The 24,733-nt window shown below is 45.0% G+C and overlaps 1 protein-coding gene across 1 annotated transcript; it reads left to right on the top strand.

The window, feature by feature from the left end:
• The first annotated feature begins 5,287 nt into the window (after nt 1-5,287).
• On the top strand, nt 5,288-24,733 carry ap1s2 (adaptor related protein complex 1 subunit sigma 2). Its single transcript, XM_055913745.1, has 5 exons — nt 5,288-5,402; nt 6,193-6,371; nt 8,214-8,322; nt 10,876-11,013; nt 22,713-24,733. Exons 2-5 carry the CDS (start codon nt 6,193-6,195, stop codon nt 22,758-22,760), a joined length of 474 nt encoding a protein of 157 aa, XP_055769720.1. The 5' UTR covers nt 5,288-5,402; the 3' UTR covers nt 22,761-24,733.

The raw sequence follows: 24,733 nt of genomic DNA on the forward strand, positions 1-24,733 counted from the left end.
CAGGGGGTACCGGTGCAAGGAGGTGCACTGCCAGAGCTCTGCAAAATGTCCTCCAGCAGGCCACAAATGTGCATGTGTCAGCATATGGTCTCACAAGGGGTCTGAGGATCTCATCTCGGTACCTAATGGCAGTCAGGCTACCTCTGGCGATCACATGGAGGGCTGTGCGGCCCCACAAAGAAATGCCACCCCACACCATGACTGACCCATCGCCAAACCGGTCATGCTGGAGGATGTTGCAGGCAGCAGAACGTTCTCCACGGCGTCTCCAGACTCTGTCACGTCTGTCACATGTGCTCATGTGCTCAGTGTGAACCTGCTTTCATCTGTGAAGAGCACAGGGCGCCAGTGGCGAATTTGCCAATTTTGGTGTTCTCTGGCAAATGCCAAACGTCCTGCACGGTGTTGGGCTGTAAGCACAACCCCCACCTGTGGACGTCGGGCCCTCATACCACCCTCATGGAGTCTGTTTCTGACCGTTTGAGCAGACACATGCACATTTGTGGCCTGCTGGAGGTCATTTTGCAGGGCGCTGGCAGTGCACCTCCTTGCACAAAGGCGGAGGTAGCGGTCCTGCTGCTGGGTTGTTGCCCTCCTACGGCCTCCTCCACGTCTCCTGATGTACTGGCCTGTCTCCTGGTAGCGCCTCCATGCTCTGGACACTACGCTGACAGACACAGCAAACCTTTTTGCCACAGCTCGCATTGATGTGCCATCCTGGATGAACTGCACTACCTGAGCCACTTTTGTGGGTTGTAGACTCCGTCTCATGCTACCACTAGAGTGAGAGCACCGCCAGCATTCAAAAGTGACCAAAACATCAGCCAGGAAGCATAGGAACTGAGAAGTGGTCTGTGGTCACCACCTGCAGAATCACTCCTTTTTTAGGGGTGTCTTGCTAATTGCCTATAATTTCCACCGTTTGTCTATTCCATTTGCACAACAGCATGTGAAATGTATTGTCAATCAGTGTTGCTTCCTAAGTGGACAGTTTGATTTCACAGAAGTGTGATTGACTTGGAGTTACATTGTGTTGTTTAAGTGTTCCCTTTATTTTTTTGAGCAGTGTATATATATATATATATATATATATATATATATATAAATAAATAAACACACACAGTTGAAGTCGTAAGTTTACATACACCATAGCCAAAAACATTTAAACTCAGTTTTTCCCAATTCCTGACATTTAATCCTAGTAACAATTCCCTGTTTTAGGTCAGTTACGATCACCACTTTATTTTAAGAATGTGAAATGTCAGAATAATAGTGGAGAGAATGATTTATTTCAGCTTTTATTTATTTCATCACAATCCCAGTGGGTCAGAAGTTTACATACACTCAATTAGTATTTGGTAGCATTGCCTTTAAATTGTTTAACTGTGTCAAATGTTTTGGGTAGCCTTCCACAAGCTTCCCACAATAAGTTGGGGGAATTTTGGCCCATTCCTCCTGACAGCACTGGAGTCAGGTTTGTAGGCCTCCTTGTTCGCACATGCTTTTTCAGTTCTGCCCACACATTTTCTATGGGATTGAGGTCAGGGCTTTGTGATAGCCACTCCAATACCTTGACTTTGTTGTCCTTAAGCCATTTTGCCACAACTTTGGAAGTATGCTTGGGTCATTGTCCATTTGGAAGACCCATTTACGACCAAGCTTTAACTTCCTGACTGATGTATTGAGATGTTGCTTCAATATATCCACATAATTGTCCATCCTCATGATGCCATCTATTTTGTGAAGTGCACCAGTCCCTCCTGCAGCAAAGCACCCCCACAACATGACGCTGCCACCTCCGTGCTTCATGGTTGGGATGGTGTTCTTCGGCTTGCAAGCATCCCCCTTTTTCCTCAAAACATAACAATGGTCATTATGGCTAAACAGTTCTATTTTTCCAAATAAAGTACGATCTTTGTCTCCAGGTGCAGTTGCAAACCGTAGTCTGACTTTTTTTGGAGCAGTGGCTTCTTCCTTGCTGAGCGGCCTTTCAGGTTATGTCGATATAGGACTCGTTTTACTGTAGATATAGATACTTTTGTACCTGTTTCTTCCAGCATCTTCACAAGGTCCTTTGCTGTTGTTCTGGGATTGATTTACACTTTTGCACCAAAGTAAGTTAATCTCTAGGAGACAGAACGCATCTCCTTCCTGAGCGGTATGATGGCTGAGTGGTTCTTGTTCTGAGAAATGAAGGCTATTCCATGCGAGAAATTGTCAAGAAACTGAAGATCTCGTACAACGCTGTATACTACTCCTTTCACAAAACAGTACAAACTGTCTCTAACCAGAATACAAAGAGGATTAGGAGGCCCGGGTGAACAACTGAGCAAGAGGACAAGTACATTAGAGTGTCTCGTTTGAGAAAAAGACACATCACAAGTCCTCAACGGGCAGCTTCAATAAATAGTACCCGCAAAACACCAGTCTCAACGTCAACAGTGAAGCGGCGACTCCGGGTTGCTGGCCTGGAGTCTGCTCACCAACCAAGAATTCACAAAATGGGACAAACACCAAATTGAGACTCTGCTTAGAGAATTCTGCAAAAATATCCTCTGTGTACAACATAAGACACCAACAAAATGCATGCAGAGCAGAATTAGGCCGATACCCGCTAATGATCAAAATCCAGAAAAGAGCCGTTAAATTCTACAATTCTACAACCACCGAATCCCAAACCTTCCATAACAAAGCCATCAGACGAACATGGAGAAGAGTCCCCTAAGCAAGCTGGTCCTGGGGCTCTGTTCACAAACACAAACAGACCCCACAGAGACCCAGGACAGCAACACAATTAGATCCAAACAAATCATCACAAAACAAAAAGATAATTAATTGACACATTGGAAAGAATTAACAAAAAAAACAGAGCAAACTAGAATGCTATTTGGCCCTAAACAGAGAGTACACAGTGGCAGAATACCTGACCACTGTGACTGACCCAAACTTAACAGTGCTGTACAAGATTTTGCTTTCAAATTGCGTCAAACATGATTTTAGACTGTGTTAAGGAAAGTTTGGACTATGTACAAACTCAGTGAGCATAGCCTTGCTATTGAGAAAGGCCGCTGTAGGCAAGAGAAGACAGACTATGTGCACACTGCCCACAAAATGAGATGGAAGTGCAGCTCAGTTTCCTAACCTCCTGCCAAATGTATGACCATATTAGATACATATTTCCCTCAGATTACACAGATCCACAAAGAATTTGGAAAACAAATCCAATTTTGATAAACTCCCATATCTATTGTGTCAGGACCCGGTGCGAGAAACAGTCACTAATAAATCGGCAGAACCCAGAAGATGAGGCAGACACAGCAGTACTAGAGATGGTGGTTTAATAAAAGAACAAGATCTTCAGGCAAAGAATAAAAATCCACAACGTCCAAAATAAAGCCAAGAGGCAAAAAATGGATATCTTCCAAAATAAAAAGAAAATCCACAAAGTGGTAAGAACAGCAAGGGAAAAAACAAACCTCAAAAGAATAATCCAAAATACACAAGAACAAAACCAGAGAACCTCTGGAAAATCCAACAAGAGAAAATATATGTTCACAACAAGGCTGGGGCTGGGTGCTAACATACAAACACTGAGCAAAGAACTGAGGAACACACAGGGTTTAAATACCAACAAGGGAACGACACACAGGTGCAAACAATAATAGAGCAAGGAAAAAACAAAAGGTTCAAAAAAGGTGCAATGGGGACATCTAGTGACAAAAACCAGAACAGTCCTGGCCAAAACCTGACATATTGGGTGAAATACCACAGTGTGCCATCACAGCAGCAAGATGTGACCTGTTGCCACTAGAAAAGGGCAACCAGTGAAAAACAAACACCATTGTAAATACAACCCATATTTATGTTGATTTATTTTCCCTTTTGTACATCGTTACACCACTGTATAAAGACATAATATGACATTTGAAATGTCTTTATTCTTTTGGAACTTTTGTGAGTGTGATGTTTACTGTTAATTTTTTATTGTTTATTTCACTTTAGTTTCTCATCTTTTTCACTTGCTTTGGCAATGTAAACATATGTTTCCCATGCCAATACAGCCCCTCAAATTTAAATTGAATTGAGAGAGAGGGAGAGAAAGACTGTTGACTGAACTCAAGTGGAGTAGATAAGACAAATACTTTCTATGTTCTCTCTCTATTTTAAGTTGACCTTTGTCCAAGCTTTTCTTTATTTTAGGGAGTCCACGCCAGGACAGTTTGCCCATTTCAAAAAGAGAGCTATTGACTCCTGGTTTTCTAAGGATAAGTAACAGACATTTAGCCTACTGTGGGGATTTTACTGAGGTATCAATATCATTAGGCCTATTGTGCATGACTTCTTTCATTGCACATGGCAAATGTACGAATGTTATTCACATGACATAACGTGACATTATGTCTGGCAGTGGTACGTGATATAATGAAACATACCTGGTGACATAGAATAGTCTCATGAACGAGCCTGGCGAATCCATCGAGCTTCACACCTGAGTTACTGCGGCTCCGCATGTTGCCGTCTCTATCTGTCAATATGAAATTATGACAGACAGGTAGTTAGAACAGGATTATTTATAGTAGGGTACAGTAGTCGTGAGCCCTGACTACATGTGAAGCATTCGCAATAGTAAAAGTACTGCAGTATGCTGTAATCAAATAACATTACTTTGCATAGAAAATCACCTACCTTGAACCCATCAGTTATTGTGCAATGCATAAATGTCGTTGTTGACAGCTTTGCAGTAGCAGCTAACAATTCCACATTCATTCAACGCATTTCATAAAACTCCTAGTTGCTCCAGCGCAGTATTACCGAATACTTCACGTCGCAGAGGTGTTTTTAGCTCAACATACACCATTCCTTCACATGTAACAGATTACTGATCGTCTCGGTCTCAATGTGCCTCTCCTCTTCCTGATGTGGACAGAATGTCCGGTATACAGTTGCCATACAGGGGGCGCTAGAGCAGCCAATGTAGAGAAGATGAGTTGGTTATTACATATATGAATTCTTGTTAGAATCTGTTCTTTTTAACATAACATAGATGTTGATTTAAACCAACAAATAGTGTTTGATTTGTTTTCGGCTTTGCTCTCTCTTTTACTTCGTGTGGTCTTTGTATCACCTCGGCATCATTCTGTTCAATCTAATATTTTCAGAATACAGTGCGACCCCACCTTTCCCATTTACATTCTGCATACATAGTAAACAACGGCTGGGATAACGGAATTTTTAAGCCAATCAAAAATCCGGACAGTAGATGTGTTAACCAATCAAAATAGATCTAACTGCATCCCCGCTGAACGCTCGACTTCACGGGGTGGACTGCACATTTCTGTTGAATAGATTTGAATCAACAATCAACAATTCATAGTGTTTTTGAGTCAACAATCAAGATAAAGGTACGTTTGACCTCTTTATTTGTTTTGCCAGTCGTTGCAATTGCACATGTTGAACGAAAAAGCGTCCTCTGCTTCGGATAATGTCCACAAAAAGCCATTGAAAAAGTAGCTAGCTAGACATCCTCACTGTGCATGTTAGCTGCTAGCGCTAGCTACCCATAGACTATTCCCCTGTCCATCTATGAGCTAGCTTTACACTCAAATGTGATGGATATACTGAGGGCCATAAGCTACCTAAATAACAACAACTAGGCTAACTAATTATATGACTGGGAAAATGTCTGTGTTTTGATAGGCAAATCCTCAGGTGGCTAGATAGTTAGACAGAGAAGACCAAATTAGGTCTTGACTATGGAGAAGACCTTTCACTAGCTATGTAAGCAAACTACCAGTTATGTTTTGCTACTTTACCTCCTTGCTCCAACACACACCCTCACCCTGCCACTGTATTTTATCACTTTACTAAACAGACTGGGTTCAAGTCTCTTGTGCGCCTTAAGACGGAATCATCCTGATGAGCTAAAGCCTACCGAACAACCTCTGTTACACTTGTATTGATCCTTGTTTCCTCTCATATCTCCTCTCACCTTCCTCCTTCCCTCTCCTCTGTCCCCTATCATTCTCCCTTTCTCCCCTCGCCCCATCCCCTCTCCCTCCTCTCCACACATCCCCTCTCCCTCCTCTGCCCTTCCCCCTGTCCTCTCCTCTATTCTCCCTCTCCTCCCCCCCTGTCCCTCTCTCATTTTTTCTCCTCTCCTCTGTCCTCATCTCTTCTCCTCCCTCCCACCAGATGCAGTTCATGCTGCTGTTCAGTCGGCAGGGTAAGCTGCGGCTGCAGAAGTGGTATGTTCCCCTGTCAGACAAAGAGAGGAAGAAGATCTCCAGGGACCTGGTCCAGACCATTCTAGCCCGCAAGCCCAAGATGTGCTCCTTCCTGGAGTGGAGGGACCTCAAGATCGTCTATAAGAGGTCAGAGAAAGAAAGAAAGACAGACAGACAGACAAGGGGGTTAATGGTGGGAAATGATGTGCTCCTTCCTGGAGTGGAGGGACCTTAATATCATCTACAAGACAGACAGACGGGGTTAATGGGGGGAAATGTGGACTCCATCTGATAGTGTTGAGGTCAATTCAGGAAGGGAATTTCACAATCTTTGTTAAAGTTTTCACTTCCTGAAATTGCCGGTTTTGAAAACGAATTTGTAGTATAGTCTCAAACCACTATACTACAATTGTGCCAAGGTTTAGAAGGTTGGTTTTCACTAAGACTTTCCTGCTAGGGAGGCACCCTTACGGTTTTGTTTTCAGTCAGGGGGCCATTTTGTTACGGCACTCATTCTCAGAATGGTGAAGGCCATCTGATGCTTTTGTTATTCATTATTATCCCCGCTGAACGAACATATGTTTGTCAGAATGTGGCCCAAGGTTAGTGCCTTTGTTGTTTATCCCTGTGTTATCCTGTCTTCTAGATACGCCAGCCTGTATTTCTGTTGTTTATCCCTGTGTTATCCTGTCTTCTAGATACGCCAGCCTGTATTTCTGTTGTTTATCCCTGTATTATCCTGTCTTCTAGATACGCCAGCCTGTATTTCTGTTTATCCCTGTGTTATCCTGTCTTCTAGATACGCCAGCCTGTATTTCTGTTGTTTATCCCTGTATTATCCTGTCTTCTAGATACGCCAGCCTGTATTTCTGTTGTTTATCCCTGTGTTATCCTGTCTTCTAGATACGCCAGCCTGTATTTCTGTTGTTTATCCCTGTATTATCCTGTCTTCTAGATACGCCAGCCTGTATTTCTGTTTATCCCTGTGTTATCCTGTCTTCTAGATACGCCAGCCTGTATTTCTGTTGTTTATCCCTGTATTATCCTGTCTTCTAGATACGCCAGCCTGTATTTCTGTTGTTTATCCCTGTGTTATCCTGTCTTCTAGATACGCCAGCCTGTATTTCTGTTGTTTATCCCTGTATTATCCTGTCTTCTAGATACGCCAGCCTGTATTTCTGTTGTTTATCCCTGTGTTATCCTGTCTTCTAGATACGCCTGCCTGTATTTCTGTTGTTTATCCCTGTATTATCCTGTCTTCTAGATACGCCAGCCTGTATTTCTGTTTATCCCTGTATTCTCCTGTCTTCTAGATACGCCTGCCTGTATTTCTGTTGTTTATCCCTGTATTATCCTGTCTTCCAGATACGCCAGCCTGTATTTCTGTTGTTTATCCCTGTATTATCCTGTCTTCTAGATACGCCAGCCTGTATTTCTGTTGTTTATCCCTGTATTATCCTGTCTTCTAGATACGCCAGCCTGTATTTCTGTTGTTTATCCCTGTATTATCCTGTCTTCTAGATACGCCAGCCTGTATTTCTGTTGTTTATCCCTGTATTATCCTGTCTTCTAGATACGCCAGCCTGTATTTTTGCTGTTTATCCCTGTATTATCCTGTCTTCCAGATACGCCAGCCTGTATTTCTGTTGTTTATCCCTGTATTATCCTGTCTTCTAGATACGCCAGCCTGTATTTCTGCTGTTTATCCCTGTATTATCCTGTCTTCCAGATACGCCAGCCTGTATTTCTGTTGTTTATCCCTGTGTTATCCTGTCTTCTAGATACGCCAGCCTGTATTTCTGTTGTTTATCCCTGTATTATCCTGTCTTCCAGATACGCCAGCCTGTATTTCTGTTGTTTATCCCTGTGTTATCCTGTCTTCTAGATACGCCAGCCTGTATTTCTGTTGTTTATCCCTGTATTATCCTGTCTTCTAGATACGCCAGCCTGTATTTCTGTTGTTTATCCCTGTATTATCCTGTCTTCTAGATACGCCAGCCTGTATTTCTGCTGTGCGGTGGAGGATCAAGACAATGAGCTCATCACGCTGGAGATCATCCACAGATACGTAGAGCTGCTGGATAAGTACTTTGGCAGTGTGAGTCTTCATATTTCACACTGCTATTGTTCTCTGTGGTCCTGTTGGTGTTCAGTGGCCACATTGTTCTCTGTGTTCATGACAGTGGCCATATTGTTCTTTCTGTGTTCATGACAGTGGCCATATTGTTCTTTCTGTGTTCATGACAGTGGCCATATTGTTCTCTGTGTTCATGACAGTGGCCATATTGTTCTCTGTGGTCCTGTTGGTGTTCATGATAGTGGCAATATTGTTCTCTGTGTTCATGACAGTGGCCATATTGTTCTCTTTGTGTTCACGACAGTGGCCATATTGTTATGTGTGTTTATGACAGTGGCCATATTGTTATGTGTGTTTATGACAGTGGCCATATTGTTATGTGTTTATGACAGTGGCCATATTGTTATGTGTGTTTATGACAGTGGCCATATTGTTCTCTGTGTTTATGACAGTGGCCATATTGTTATGTGTGTTTATGACAGTGGCCATATTGTTATGTGTTTATGACAGTGGCCATATTGTTATGTGTGTTTATGACAGTGGCCATATTGTTATGTGTGTTTATGACAGTGGCCATATTGTTCTCTGTGTTTATGACAGTGGCCATATTGTTATGTGTGTTTATGACAGTGGCCATATTGTTATGTGTGTTTATGACAGTGGCCATATTGTTATGTGTGTTTATGACAGTGGCCATATTGTTCTCTGTGTTTATGACAGTGGCCATATTGTTCTCTGTGTTTATGACAGTGGCCATATTGTTATGTGTGTTTATGACAGTGACCATATTGTTATGTGTGTTTATGACAGTGGCCATATTGTTATGTGTTTATGACAGTGGCCATATTGTTATGTGTGTTTATGACAGTGGCCATATTGTTATGTGTGTTTATGACAGTGGCCATATTGTTATGTGTTTATGACAGTGGCCATATTGTTATGTGTGTTTATGACAGTGGCCATATTGTTCTCTGTGTTTATGACAGTGGCCATATTGTTATCTGTGTTTATGACAGTGGCCATATTGTTCTCTGTGTTTATGACAGTGGCCATATTGTTCTCTGTGTTTATGACAGTGGCCATATTGTTATGTGTGTTTATGACAGTGGCCATATTGTTCTCTGTGTTTATGACAGTGGCCATATTGTTATCTGTGTTTATGACAGTGGCCATATTGTTCTCTGTGTTTATGACAGTGGCCATATTGTTATGTGTGTTTATGACAGTGGCCATATTGTTCTCTGTGTTTATGACAGTGGCCATATTGTTATGTGTGTTTATGACAGTGGCCATATTGTTATCTGTGTTTATGACAGTGGCCATATTGTTATGTGTGTTTATGACAGTGGCCATATTGTTATGTGTGTTTATGACAGTGGCCATATTGTTATGTGTGTTTATGACAGTGGCCATATTGTTATCTGTGTTTATGACATTGGCCATATTGTTATGTGTGTTTATGACAGTGGCCATATTGTTCTCTGTGTTCATGACAGTGGCCATATTGTTCTCTGTGGTCCTGTTGGTGTTCATGATAGTGGCAATATTGTTCTCTGTGTTCATGACAGTGGCCATATTGTTCTCTTTGTGTTCACAACAGTGGCCATATTGTTATGTGTTTATGACAGTTGCCATATTGTTATGTGTGTTTATGACAGTGGCCATATTGTTATCTGTGTTTATGACAGTGGCCATATTGTTATCTGTGTTTATGACAGTGGCCATATTGTTATCTGTGTTTATGACAGTGGCCATATTGTTATGTGTGTTAATGACAGTGGCCATATTGTTATCTGTGTTTATGACAGTGGCCATATTGTTATGTGTGTTTATGACAGTGGCCATATTGTTATCTGTGTTTATGACAGTGGCCATATTGTTCTCTGTGTTTATGACAGTGGCCATATTGTTATGTGTGTTTATGACAGTGGCCATATTGTTATGTGTGTTTATGACAGTGGCCATATTGTTCTCTGTGTTTATGACAGTGGCCATATTGTTCTCTGTGTTTATGACAGTGGCCATATTGTTATCTGTGTTTATGACAGTGGCCATATTGTTATGTGTGTTTATGACAGTGGCCATATTGTTATCTGTGTTTATGACAGTGGCCATATTGTTCTCTGTGTTTATGACAGTGGCCATATTGTTCTCTGTGTTTATGACAGTGGCCATATTGTTATCTGTGTTTATGACAGTGGCCATATTGTTCTCTGTGTTTATGACAGTGGCCATATTGTTATCTGTGTTTATGACAGTGGCCATATTGTTCTCTGTGTTTATGACAGTGGCCAGATTTTTATCTGTGTTTGACAGTGGCCATACTGTTCTCTCAGTGGTCCTGTTGGTGTTCATGACGGTGGCCATATGTTAAAGCACCATTGCTTAACGCCTATCCAAACGATCAGATCTGTAAGACGGGGAAGAAGTATACATGTTGTTTTTGGAACCGGGTCTGGGTGTTCCTGTGTCTAATGGAGCTGTTCAAATGGGTTTTCCATTTGGAATAAAGACTTTGGACTAGGAAAAATAATCTTCCAATGTGTTCCCTCTTGGTGTCTGTCCCCATGTCAGGTGTGTGAGCTGGACATCATCTTTAACTTTGAGAAGGCCTACTTCATCCTGGATGAGTTCCTGCTAGGAGGAGAGGCTCAGGAGACCTCCAAGAAGAACGTACTGAAGGCTATAGAGCAGGCCGACCTGCTGCAGGAGGTAAGACTCCACACTGACCCCTAACATCTGACCCCAACACTAACCCGACCTCCAAGAAGAACGTACTGAAGGCTATAGAGCAGGCCGACCTGCTGCAGGAGGTAAGACTCCACACTGACCCCTAACATCTGACCCCAACACTAACCCTGACCTCCCAGAAGAACGTACTGAAGGCTATAGAGCAGGCCGACCTGCTGCAGGAGGTAAGACTCCACACTGACCCCTAACATCTGACCCCAACACTAACCCTCTCCTCCAAGAAGAACGTACTGAAGGCTATAGAGCAGGCCGACCTGCTGCAGGAGGTAAGACTCCCATCAGGGGGATCTGCTCTGGCCCTGACATCTCTGGGCTATTTCCTGGATGAGGTGGTGTAATGATGACATCTCTGGGCTATGTCCTGGATGAGGTGGTGTAATGATGACATCTCTGGGCTATGTCCTGGATGAGGTGGTGTAATGATGACATCTCTGGGTTATGTCCTGGATGAGGTGGTGTAATGACATCTCTGGGCTATGTCCTGGATGAGGTGGTGTAATGATGACATCTCTGGGCTATGTCCTGGATGAGTTGGTGTAATGACATCTCTGAGCTATGTCCTGGATGAGGTGGTGTAATGATGACATCTCTGAGCTATGTCCTGGATGAGGTGGTGTAATGACATCTCTGGGCTATGTCCTGGATGAGGTGGTGTAATGACATCTCTGGGCTATGTCCTGGATGAGGTGGTGTAATGACATCTCTGGGCTATGTCCTGGATGAGGTGGTGTAATGACATCTCTGGGCTATGTCCTGGATGAGGTGGTATAAGGATGACATCTCTGGGCTATGTCCTGGATGAGGTGGTGTAATGATGACATCTCTGAGCTATGTTCTGGATGAGGTGGTGTAATGATGACATCTCTGGGCTATGTCCTGGATGAGTTGGTGTAATGACATCTCTGAGCTATGTCCTGGATGAGGTGGTGTAATGATGACATCTCTGGGCTATGTTCTGGATGAGTTGGTGTAATGACATCTCTGAGCTATGTCCTGGATGAGGTGGTGTAATGATGACATCTCTGGGCTATGTCCTGGATGAGGTGGTGTAATGACATCTCTGAGCTATGTCCTGGATGAGGTGGTGTAATGATGACATCTCTGGGCTATGTCCTGGATGAGGTGGTGTAATGACATCTCTGGGCTATGTCCTGGATGAGGTGGTGTAATGATGACATCTCTGGGCTATGTCCTGGATGAGGTGGTGTAATGATGACATCTCTGGGCTATGTCCTGGATGAGGTGGTGTAATGACATCGCTGAGCTATGTCCTGGATGAGGTGGTGTAATGATGACATCTCTGAGCTATGTCCTGGATGAGGTGGTGTAATGACATCTCTGGGCTATGTCCTGGATGAGGTGGTGTAATGATGACATCTCTGGGCTATGTCCTGGATGAGGTGGTGTAATGACATCTCTGGGCTATGTCCTGGATGAGGTGGTGTAATGATGACATCTCTGGGCTATGTCCTGGATGAGGTGGTGTAATGATGACATCTCTGAGCTATGTTCTGGATGAGGTGGTGTAATGATGACATCTCTGGGCTATGTCCTGGATGAGTTGGTGTAATGACATCTCTGAGCTATGTCCTGGATGAGGTGGTGTAATGATGACATCTCTGGGCTATGTCCTGGATGAGGTGGTGTAATGACATCTCTGGGCTATGTCCTGGATGAGGTGGTGTAATGATGACATCTCTGGGCTATGTCCTGGATGAGGTGGTGTAATGATGACATCTCTGGACATCTCTGGGCTATGTCCTGGATGAGGTGGTGTAATGATGACATCTCTGGGCTATGTCCTGGATGAGGTGGTGTAATGATGACATCTCTGGGCTATGTCCTGGATGAGGTGGTGTAATGACATCTCTGGGCTATGTCCTGGATGAGGTGGTGTAATGATGACATCTCTGGGCTATGTCCTGGATGAGGTGGTGTAATGATGACATCTCTGGGCTATGTTCTGGATGAGGTGGTGTAATGACATCTCTGAGCTATGTCCTGGATAAGGTGGTGTAATGATGACATCTCTGGGCTATGTCCTGGATGAGGTGGTGTAATGATGACATCTCTGGGCTATGTCCTGGATGAGGTGGTGTAATGACATCTCTGGGCTATGTCCTGGATGAGGTGGTGTAATGACATCTCTGGGCTATGTCCTGGATGAGGTGGTGTAATGACATCTCTGGGCTATGTCCTGGATGAGGTGGTGTAATGATGACATCTCTGGACATCTCTGGGCTATGTCCTGGATGAGGTGGTGTAATGATGACATCTCTGTGCTATGTCCTGGATGAGGTGGCGTAATGACATCTCTGGGCTATGTCCTGGATGAGGTGGTGAAATGATGACATCTCTGGGCTATGTCCTGGATGAGGTGGTGTAATGATGACATCTCTGGGCTATGTCCTGGATGAGGTGGTGTAATGACATATCTGGGCTATGTCCTGGATGAGGTGGTGTAATGACATCTCTGGGCTATGTCCTGGATGAGGTGGTGTAATGATGACATCTCTGAGCTATGTCCTGGATGAGGTGGTGTAATGATGACATCTCTGAGCTATGCCCTGGATGAGGTGGTGTAATGATGACATCTCTGTGCTATGTCCTGGATGAGGTGGTGTAATGACATCTCTGGGCTATGTCCTGGATGAGGTGGTGTAATGATGACATCTCTGGGCTATGTCCTGGATGAGGTGGTGTAATGATGACATCTCTGGGCTATGTCCTGGATGAGGTGGTGTAATGATGACATCTCTGGGCTATGTCCTGGATGAGGTGGTGTAATGATGACATCTCTGGGCTATGTCCTGGATGAGGTGGTGTAATGATGACATCTCTGGGTTATGTCCTGGATGAGGTGGTGTAATGATGACATCTCTGGGCTATGTCCTGGATGAGGTGGTGTAATGATGACATCTCTGGGCTATGTCCTGGATGAGGTGGTGTAATGATGACATCTCTGGGCTATGTTCTTGATGAGGTGGTGTAATGATGACATCTCTGGGCTATGTCCTGGATGAGGTGGTGTAATGATGACATCTCTGGGCTATGTCCTGGATGAGTTGGTGTAATGATGACATCTCTGGGCTATGTCCTGGATGAGGTGGTGTAATGATGACATCTCTGGGCTATGTCCTGGATGAGGTGGTGTAATGACATATCTGGGCTATGTCCTGGATGAGGTGGTGTAATGACATCTCTGGGCTATGTCCTGGATGAGGTGGTGTAATGATGACATCTCTGGACATCTCTGAGCTATGTCCTGGATGAGGTGGTGTAATGATGACATCTCTGGGCTATGTCCTGGATGAGGTGGTGTAATGATGACATCTCTGGGTTATGTCCTGGATGAGGTGGTGTAATGATGACATCTCTGGGCTATGTCCTGGATGAGGTGGTGTAATGATGACATCTCTGGGCTATGTCCTGGATGAGGTGGTGTAATGATGACATCTCTGGGCTATGTCCTGGATGAGGTGGTGTAATGACATATCTGGGCTATGTCCTGGATGAGGTGGTGTAATGACATCTCTGGGCTATGTCCTGGAGGAGATGGTGTAATGATGACATCTCTGAGCTATGTCCTGGATGAGGTGGTGTAATGATGACATCTCTGGGCTATGTCCTGGATGAGGTGGTGTAATGATGACATCTCTGGGCTATGTCCTGGATGAGGTGGTGTAATGATGACATCTCTGGGCTATGTCCTGGATGAGGTGGTGTAATGATGACATCTCTGGGCTATGTCCTGGATGAGGTGGTGTAATGATGACATCTCTGGGCTATGTCCTGGATGAGGTGGTGTAATGATGACATCTCTGGGCTATGTCCTGGATGAGGTGGTCTAATGATGACATCTCTGGGCTATGTCCTGGATGAGGTGGTGTAATGATGACATCTCTGGGTTATGTCCTGGATGAGGTGGTGTAATGATGACATCTCTGGGCTATGTCCTGGATGAGGTGGTGTAATGATGATATCTCTGGGCTATGTCCTGGATGAGGTGGTGTAATGATGACATCTCTGGGCTATGTTCTTGATGAGGTGGTGTAATGATGACATCTCTGGGTTATGTCCTGGATGAGGTGGTGTAATGATGACATCTCTGGGCTATGTCCTGGATGAGGTGGTGTAATGACATCTATGGGCTATGTCCTGGATGAGGTGGTGTAATGATGACATCTCTGAGCTATGTCCTGGATGAGGTGGTGTAATGATGACATCTCTGGGCTATGTCCTGGATGAGGTGGTGTATTGATGACATCTCTGGGCTATGTCCTGGATGAGGTGGTGTAATGATGACATCTCTGGGCTATGTCCTGTATGAGGTGGTGTAATGATGACATCTCTGGGCTATGTCCTGGATGAGGTGGTGTAATGATGACATCTCTGAGCTATGTTCTGGATGAGGTGGTGTAATGATGACATCTCTGGGCTATGTCCTGGATGAGTTGGTGTAATGACATCTCTGAGCTATGTCCTGGATGAGGTGGTGTAATGATGACATCTTTGGGCTATGTCCTGGATGAGGTGGTGTAATGACATCTCTGAGCTATGTCCTGGATGAGGTGGTGTAATGATGACATCTCTGGGCTATGTCCTGGATGAGGTGGTGTAATGACATCTCTGGGCTATGTCCTGGATGAGGTGGTGTAATGATGACATCTCTGGGCTATGTCCTGGATGAGGTGGTGTAATGACATCTCTGGGCTATGTCCTGGATGAGGTGGTGTAATGATGACATATCTGAGCTATGTCCTGGATGAGTTGGTGTAATGATGACATCTCTGAGCTATGTCCTGGATGAGGTGGTGTAATGATGACATCTCTGGGCTATGTCCTGGATGAGGTGGTGTAATGATGACATCTCTGAGCTATGTCCTGGATGAGGTGGTGTAATGATGACATCTCTGGGCTATGTCCTGGATGAGGTGGTGTAATGACATCTCTGTGCTATGTCCTGGATGAGGTGGTGTAATGATGACATCTCTGGGCTATGTCCTGGATGAGGTGGTGTAATGATGACATCTCTGGGCTATGTCCTGGATGAGGTGGTGTAATGATGACATCTCTGGGCTATGTCCTGGATGAGGTGGTGTAATGACATCTCTGGGCTATGTCCTGGATGAGGTGGTGTAATGATGACATCTCTGGGCTATGTTCTGGATGAGGTGGTGTAATGATGACATCTCTGAGCTATGTCCTGGATGAGGTGGTGTAATGATGACATCTCTGGGCTATGTCCTGGATGAGGTGGTGTAATGATGACATCTCTGGGCTATGTCCTGGATGAGGTGGTGTAATGACATCTCTGGGCTATGTCCTGGATGAGGTGGTGTAATGACATCTCTGAGCTATGTCCTGGATGAGTTGGTGTAATGATGACATCTCTGGGCTATGTCCTGGATGAGGTGGTGTAATGATGACATCTCTGGGCTATGTCCTGGATGAGGTGGTGTAATGACATCTCTGGGCTATGTCCTGGATGAGGTGGTGTAATGACATCTCTGGGCTATGTCCTGGATGAGGTGGTGTAATGATGACATCTCTGGACATCTCTGGGCTATGTCCTGGATGAGGTGGTGTAATGATGACATCTCTGTGCTATGTCCTGGATGAGGTGGTGTAATGACATATCTGGGCTATGTCCTGGATGAGGTGCTGTAATGACATCTCTGGGCTATGTCCTGGATGAGGTGGTGTAATGATGACATCTCTGAGCTATGTCCTGGATGAGGTGGTGTAATGATGACATCTCTGGGCTATGTCCTGGATGAGGTGGTGTAATGATGACATCTCTGGACATCTCTGGGCTATGTCCTGGATGAGGTGGTGTAATGATGACATCTCTGGGCTATGTCCTGGATGAGGTGTTGTAATTTTGACATCTCTGGGCTATGTCCTGGATGAGGTGGTGTAATGACATCTCTGGGCTATGTCCTGGATGAGGTGGTGTAATGATGACATATCTGAGCTATGTCCTGGATGAGTTGGTGTAATGATGACATCTCTGAGCTATGTCCTGGATGAGGTGGTGTAATGATGACATCTCTGGGCTATGTCCTGGATGAGGTGGTGTAATGATGACATCTCTGAGCTATGTCCTGGATGAGGTGGTGTAATGATGACATCTCTGGGCTATGTCCTGGATGAGGTGGTGTAATGACATCTCTGTGCTATGTCCTGGATGAGGTGGTGTAATGATGACATCTCTGGGCTATGTCCTGGATGAGGTGGTGTAATGATGACATCTCTGGGCTATGTCCTGGATGAGGTGGTGTAATGATGACATCTCTGGGCTATGTCCTGGATGAGGTGGTGTAATGACATCTCTGGGCTATGTCCTGGATGAGGTGGTGTAATGATGACATCTCTGGGCTATGTTCTGGATGAGGTGGTGCAATGACATCTCTGAGCTATGTCCTGGATGAGGTGGTGTAATGATGACATCTCTGGGCTATGTCCTGGATGAGGTGGTGTAATGATGACATCTCTGGGCTATGTCCTGGATGAGGTGGTGTAATGACATCTCTGGGCTATGTCCTGGATGAGGTGGTGTAATGACATCTCTGAGCTATGTCCTGGATGAGTTGGTGTAATGATGACATCTCTGGGCTATGTCCTGGATGAGGTGGTGTAATGATGACATCTCTGGGCTATGTCCTGGATGAGGTGGTGTAATGACATCTCTGGGCTATGTCCTGGATGAGGTGGTGTAATGACATCTCTGGGCTATGTCCTGGATGAGGTGGTGTAATGATGACATCTCTGGACATCTCTGGGCTATGTCCTGGATGAGGTGGTGTAATGATGACATCTCTGTGCTATGTCCTGGATGAGGTGGTGTAATGACATCTCTGGGCTATGTCCTGGATGAGGTGGTGTAATGATGACATCTCTGGGCTATGTCCTGGATGAGGTGGTGTAATGACATATCTGGGCTATGTCCTGGATGATGTGCTGTAATGACATCTCTGGGCTATGTCCTGGATGAGGTGGTGTAATGATGACATCTCTGAGCTATGTCCTGGATGAGGTGGTGTAATGATGACATCTCTGGGCTATGTCCTGGATGAGGTGGTGTAATGATGACATCTCTGGGCTATGTCCTGGATGAGGTGGTGTAATGATGACATCTCTGGGCTATGTCCTGGATGAGGTGGTGTAATGATGACATCTCTGGGCTATGTCCTGGATGAGGTGGTGTAATGATGACATCTCTGGGCTATGTCCTGGATGAGGTGGTGTAATGATGACATCTCTGGGCTATGTCCTGGATGAGGTGGTGTAATGATGACATCTCTGGGCTATGTCCTGGATGAGGTGGTGTAATGATGACATCTCTGGGCTATGTCCTGGATGAGGTGGTGTAATGACATCTCTGGGCTATGTCCTGGATGAGGTGGTGTAATGATGACATCTCTGGGCTATGTCCTGGATGAGGTGGTGTAATGATGACATCTCTGGGCTATGTCCTGGATGAGGTGGTGTAATGATGACATCTCTGGGCTATGTCCTGGATGAGGTGGTGTAATGACATCTCTGGGCTATGTCCTGGATGAGGTGGTGTAATGACATCTCTGGGCTATGTCCTGGATGAGGTGGTGTAATGACATCTCTGGGTTATGTCCTGGATGAGGTGGTGTAATGACATCTCTGGGCTATGTCCTGGATGAGGTGGTGTAATGACATATCTGGGCTATGTCCTGGATGAGGTGGTGTAATGACATCTCTGGGCTATGTCCTGGATGAGGTGGTGTAATGATGACATCTCTGAGCTATGTCCTGGATGAGGTGGTGTAATGATGACATCTCTGGGCTATGTCCTGGATGAGGTGGTGTAATGATGACATCTCTGGGCTATGTCCTGGATGAGGTGGTGTAATGATGACATCTCTGGGCTATGTCCTGGATGAGGTGGTGTAATGATGACATCTCTGGGCTATGTCCTGGATGAGGTGGTGTAATGATGACATCTCTGGGCTATGTCCTGGATGAGGTGGTGTAATGATGACATCTCTGGGCTATGTCCTGGATGAGGTGGTGTAATGATGACATCTCTGGGCTATGTCCTGGATGAGGTGGTGTAATGATGACATCTCTGGGCTATGTCCTGGATGAGGTGGTGTAATGATGACATCTCTGGGCTATGTCCTGGATGAGGTGGTGTAATGACATCTCTGGGCTATGTCCTGGATGAGGTGGTGTAATGATGACATCTCTGGGCTATGTCCTGGATGAGGTGGTGTAATGATGACATCTCTGGGCTATGTCCTGGATGAGGTGGTGTAATGATGACATCTCTGGGCTATGTCCTGGATGAGGTGGTGTAATGACATCTCTGGGCTATGTCCTGGATGAGGTGGTGTAATGACATCTCTGGGCTATGTCCTGGATGAGGTGGTGTAATGACATCTCTGGGTTATGTCCTGGATGAGGTGGTGTAATGACATCTCTGGGCTATGTCCTGGATGAGGTGGTGTAATGATGACATCTCTGGGCTATGTCCTGGATGAGGTGGTGTAATGATGACATCTCTGGGCTATGTCCTGGGTGAGGTGGTGTAATGGCCTTTTTCTCTCCATCTCTCTGATTCCTATATGTCATTCTTGACTTGTTTTGTGTTAAGTGTTTGTCTATAGTACTACTGTATTTAGGCTAATGTTATTTGTCTGGGAGCCTGTCAGTGGCATTGGTATTCCAGGCACTCCCACCGCCTGCATCCACATGACTGAGCTATGAGAACCTCCTCAGGGTTGGCTGTCTGAGCTCTCACTGCCTGCATCCACAGCCATATGACTGAGCTATGGGAACCTCCTCAGGGTTGGCTGTCTGAGCTCTCACTGCCTGCATCCACAGCTATATGACTGAGCTATGGGAACCTCCCCAGGGTTGGCTGTCTGAGCTCTCACTGCCTGCATCCACAGCTATATGACTGAGCTATGGGAACCTCCCCAGGGTTGGCTGTCTGAGCTCTCACTGCCTGCATCCACAGCCACATGACTGAGCTATGAGAACCTCCTCAGGGTTGGCTGTCTGAGCTCTCACTGCCTGCATCCACAGCTATATGACTGAGCTATGGGAACCTCCCCAGGGTTGGCTGTCTGAGCTGTCACTGCCTGCATCCACAGCTATATGACTGAGCTATGGGAACCTCCCCAGGGTTGGCTGTCTGAGCTCTCACTGCCTGCATCCACAGCCATATGACTGAGCTATGGGAACCTCCTCAGGGTTGGCTGTCTGAGCTCTCACTGCCTGCATCCACAGCCACATGACTGAGCTATGGGAACCTCCCCAGGGTTGGCTGTCTGAGCTCTCACTGCCTGCATCCACCGCCATATGACTGAGCTATGGGAACCTCCTCAGGGTTGGCTGTCTGAGCTCTCACTGCCTGCATCCACAGCCATATGACTGAGCTATGGGAACCTCCTCAGGGTTGGCTGTCTGAGCTCTCACTGCCTGCATCCACAGCCATATGACTGAGCTATGGGAACCTCCCCAGGCTTGGCTGTCTGAGCTCTCACTGCCTGCATCCACAGCTATATGACTGAGCTATGGGAACCTCCCCAGGGTTGGCTGTCTGAGCTCTCACTGCCTGCATCCACAGCTATATGACTGAGCTATGGGAACCTCCCCAGGGTTGGCTGTCTGAGCTCTCACTGCCTGCATCCACAGCTATATGACTGAGCTATGGGAACCTCCCCAGGGTTGGCTGTCTGAGCTCTCACTGCCTCTGCTCATAAAGAGGGCTTCACTCACTATTCAGCTCTCATTCATGACAACCATCAGCATGAAACACTGGAGAATCTGACTGCCAGACAGGGGTGGGGGGGCAGGAGTGACAAAAGGGGGCGGGTGTACTTTTCCGTCCTAATTCACCCTTTTTCATCAGAATTGTTCTAACTAAAACAATAAAGCTGCATAATATTTTTTTCCCAGGGCAAGTCTTTCTATCTTTTACGTCTAGCTAAAGAGTTTGTGCTCGAAGAAGGATTATTTCTGTTTCAGGTTTGATAATATTTACTAGTTTATACAAGGCTTGGCTAACAACATCACAGAAACGATGCGCACGCTTCAATGGGACCGAAGGCTGTTTGTTGTGATTCTGGATGGTCAGATGGCAACGATGAATAGGAAGTAGTTGACTCGTTTCAACTAGTTCAATCTTGTTCTGTCAACAGAGCTCGGGGCTTATTATGGGATGTATTAGGTTACGAAATCCGACTTTTGGGATATAGTGTTAGTGATGTGTTAGAGAAAGACCCCACTGAACGAGTCAGAATATGAAGAATCATATTTGTCTTGGTAAAATGTATTTTATAACAAAGGGAGTGAAATGCAATCACCAAAGCGCGTTATGTACACCCTTTGTGTTTGAGAGACAAGTGCTCATTTTATTTATGTTTTCAAAAAACGTTGAAATCTAGTTTACATGTCGTTACATGTTGTCAACAGTCTAATAAAAAAAGAACGATCGCGCTCTCCCAGAACAAGCTTGGTTAGTGCGTAAAACCTGCGATTTCAGACAAAGACCAATCTAAGCCGACCACGTCTCTGCTAAACAACCAACCCTTCTATGTGTTAGCTTACTGAGCCTGGCAGTTATACACATCATATGAAACGAATGAGGTGGTAAGTGCAGCACAATGCACACAACACTAAATGCTTTACCAAGCTAGCTATCTGGCCACTGTCGCTGGTAACATAATGAAATCAGTTGGCTGCTGGCTAGCTGGCTGCCGAGAGTCCCTTTACCTACCTAGCTAGCGAATCATGCTAACCATTTAGCTTACGTTAGCCAGCTAGCTAAAAGTCTATGTATGGGCAGTATGCGATTATGGAGAGTGAATTAAAAATATATATATCTTGTTAGCTAGTTATCGAGCTGTGGCCATCTGGCTAGTATCAAAAAGGGCATTCTACAACAATAGCAACGCTAGTGCAGCTAGCTAACATTGACTAGACTAGACGATAAAGCAACACACACGGACATCCATTGCCAAACAACACTATTGCCATCTTCTGGTTTGGAGTATTTTAACGAGGCTGAGGACTTCGCTGTGTGACAACTCTGTTCAGAGGTGCTAAGTACTGTCGTCAGGCAAACGTTTGACAATCCTACCGATGTGTCTGAGGTATTATTGATTAAATACCTTGTTAATATCCCAATTTTGAAGCCACAACTAATGTCTGGATTGGACATTTTGTGCCTTTCCTTTTATTGCTCATTTGGAACACAGGAGGTTGGTGGCACCTTAATTGGGGAGGACGGGCTCGTGGTAATGACTGGAGTGGAACGGTATCAAACACATGGTTTGATTCCATTCCATTCGCTCCATTGCAGCCATTTTATTATGAGCCGTCCTCCCCTCAGCTGATTTAGACCACCTGTTCTAGCGGTCAGTTGTATTCAAACAGTGCTTTTCTCTCTCTCTCCGTGCTTCACCTCCTGCTAGGATGCCAAAGTAAGTGTTAACTCTACCTGATATGCTTTATTTAATAGTGACGTTGGAGCAGTTACTCAAGTCACTGCATTTAGGCTTCAAACACCTTTTTCTTGTATGCACTTCATAAACCAATCAAACGGGTCCGTCTTCAGACTGACTAGTGTCTTATCCTTCTCACCTATCCTCTTGTCTGTTCCCTCCCTCCATTAGGAAGCTGAAGCCCCACGGAGTGTCCTGGAGGAGATTGGCCTGACATAAACTCCCTCATCACTGACCCAACTATCTCCCTCTCTCTCTCTTCACGGGGCCCAAACATCTTGTTCTCGCTCCTTTAATGTGCTGTAGTGTTGTCTTGTACTAAAACTCTATCATGTTGTTCATGTTACTTGTGCCAAATGTCTGTTCCTTTGTTTTGTACCTCGTCAACACTCACCTTTTGAAACCCCTAGGGTATATGCAGCCAGTAGCCACAAACTACACCAATAATAACTGAAATCTCACCCACCTTAAGTCCTTAAGTGACGGGCACTTTAACTCCAGTCTAGAGAACTTAAAACAATTTAAAGTATATCATAAAGAGTAAGAAACCCCATTTTACTTAAATGGGATGTTCACAAGTAAAGTAAGCAAAACGATGTCAGTATTTTTAAGAAGTGTTACAGTTTAAAGTATTCATGTTCATTTTTTCATTGTTTGACCAAAGAACACTGTGTTATAATCATATCGTTTTGAAGATAAATGGTGTTTAGGGAAAAATATGTGCTCTCTCAGGGTTGGGGTCAATTCTATTTAAATTCCAATCAATTCAGAAAGTAAACCAATTTACAATTTTAACTCTTTGAAGGAAATGTGCATTGGAATATCAGTGTATTCCTGAATTTAAATGGAATTGACCCAAGCCTTGCTCTGTATAGCCTGAGTCCCAGATCTTTGTGCTGTCTTGCTACCTCCTATGTCGTTCAGTTGGGAAGAAAGCACAAACACACTGGGGACTCCTCCCATTCTGCATGCTTTAAAAGGCAAGGGAAGAGTAACACTGGGGACTCCGCCCACTCTGCATGCTTTAAAAGGCAAGGGAAGAGTAACACTGGGGACTCCGCCCACTCTGCATGCTTTAAAAGGCAAGAGAAGAGTAACACTGGGGACTCCGCCCACTCTGCATGCTTTAAAAGGCAAGGGAAGAGTAACACTGGGGACTACGCCCACTCTGCATGCTTTAAAAGGCAAGGGAAGAGTAACATTGGGGACTCCGCCCACTCTGCATGCTTTAAAAGGCAAGGAAAGAGTAACACTGGGGACTCCGCCCACTCTGCATGCTTTAAAAGGCAAGAGAAGAGTAACACTGGGGACTCCGCCCACTCTGCATGCTTTAAAAGGCAAGGGAAGAGTAACACTGGGGACTCCGCCCACTCTGCATGCTTTAAAAGGCAAGGGAAGAGTAACACTGGGGACTACGCCCACTCTGCATGCTTTAAAAGGCAAGGGAAGAGTAACACTGGGGACTCCGCCCACTCTGCATGCTTTAAAAGGCAAGGAAAGAGTAACACTGGGGACTCCGCCCACTCTGCATGCTTTAAAAGGCAAGGGAAGAGTAACACTAGTGAAAATGAACAAAAAGGGATTCTGTTACTAATCAAACTTCTATTTGTCACACAATGTTTTAACTGTCAATGAAAATGCATTTAGGCCACTTGTTTCGTAGCCTGGTTCTGAACTAGAATATTCAGTTTGACTCATAACAGGCTACTTGTTATGAGGAAGGTTGTGACAATTGAAGCACAAATCATGAGGCACTCCCACTATGTCACTGCCTGTGCTTAGTGCACACGGACATGACCAGTTATTGAATTGTTTACAAAAACCATGGGTTAAAGAAGCCTAAACCTGTTGCAATTCCCTGTCTACCGTACAGACTGCTCCTCCTTTACCAATGACCAGAATGGTGTCCTGTTAGGACATTTAATGTTCTATGTATCTGTCAGCTTGTACTGTATTTGCTTTTTAACTGTGGTGACATCCCATATGGCACGCTATTCCCTACATAGTGCACTACTTTTGGCCAGAGCCTATGAAGAAGTGCACTATATAGGGAATAGGGCACCATGTCTTGCTCCTGTGTACATTATGAGTCATTTCAAAGTATTGCATTTCTTTTACACAGACAACTGTCACTACTTCAGTTCTCTTAAATACTGTAAATCATTAAAACAAATGTCTATGGATTAGCAGAA

This window comes from Salvelinus fontinalis, unplaced genomic scaffold (assembly GCF_029448725.1).
Source record: "Salvelinus fontinalis isolate EN_2023a unplaced genomic scaffold, ASM2944872v1 scaffold_0374, whole genome shotgun sequence".
In the NCBI taxonomy this organism is placed as follows: domain Eukaryota; kingdom Metazoa; phylum Chordata; class Actinopteri; order Salmoniformes; family Salmonidae; genus Salvelinus; species Salvelinus fontinalis.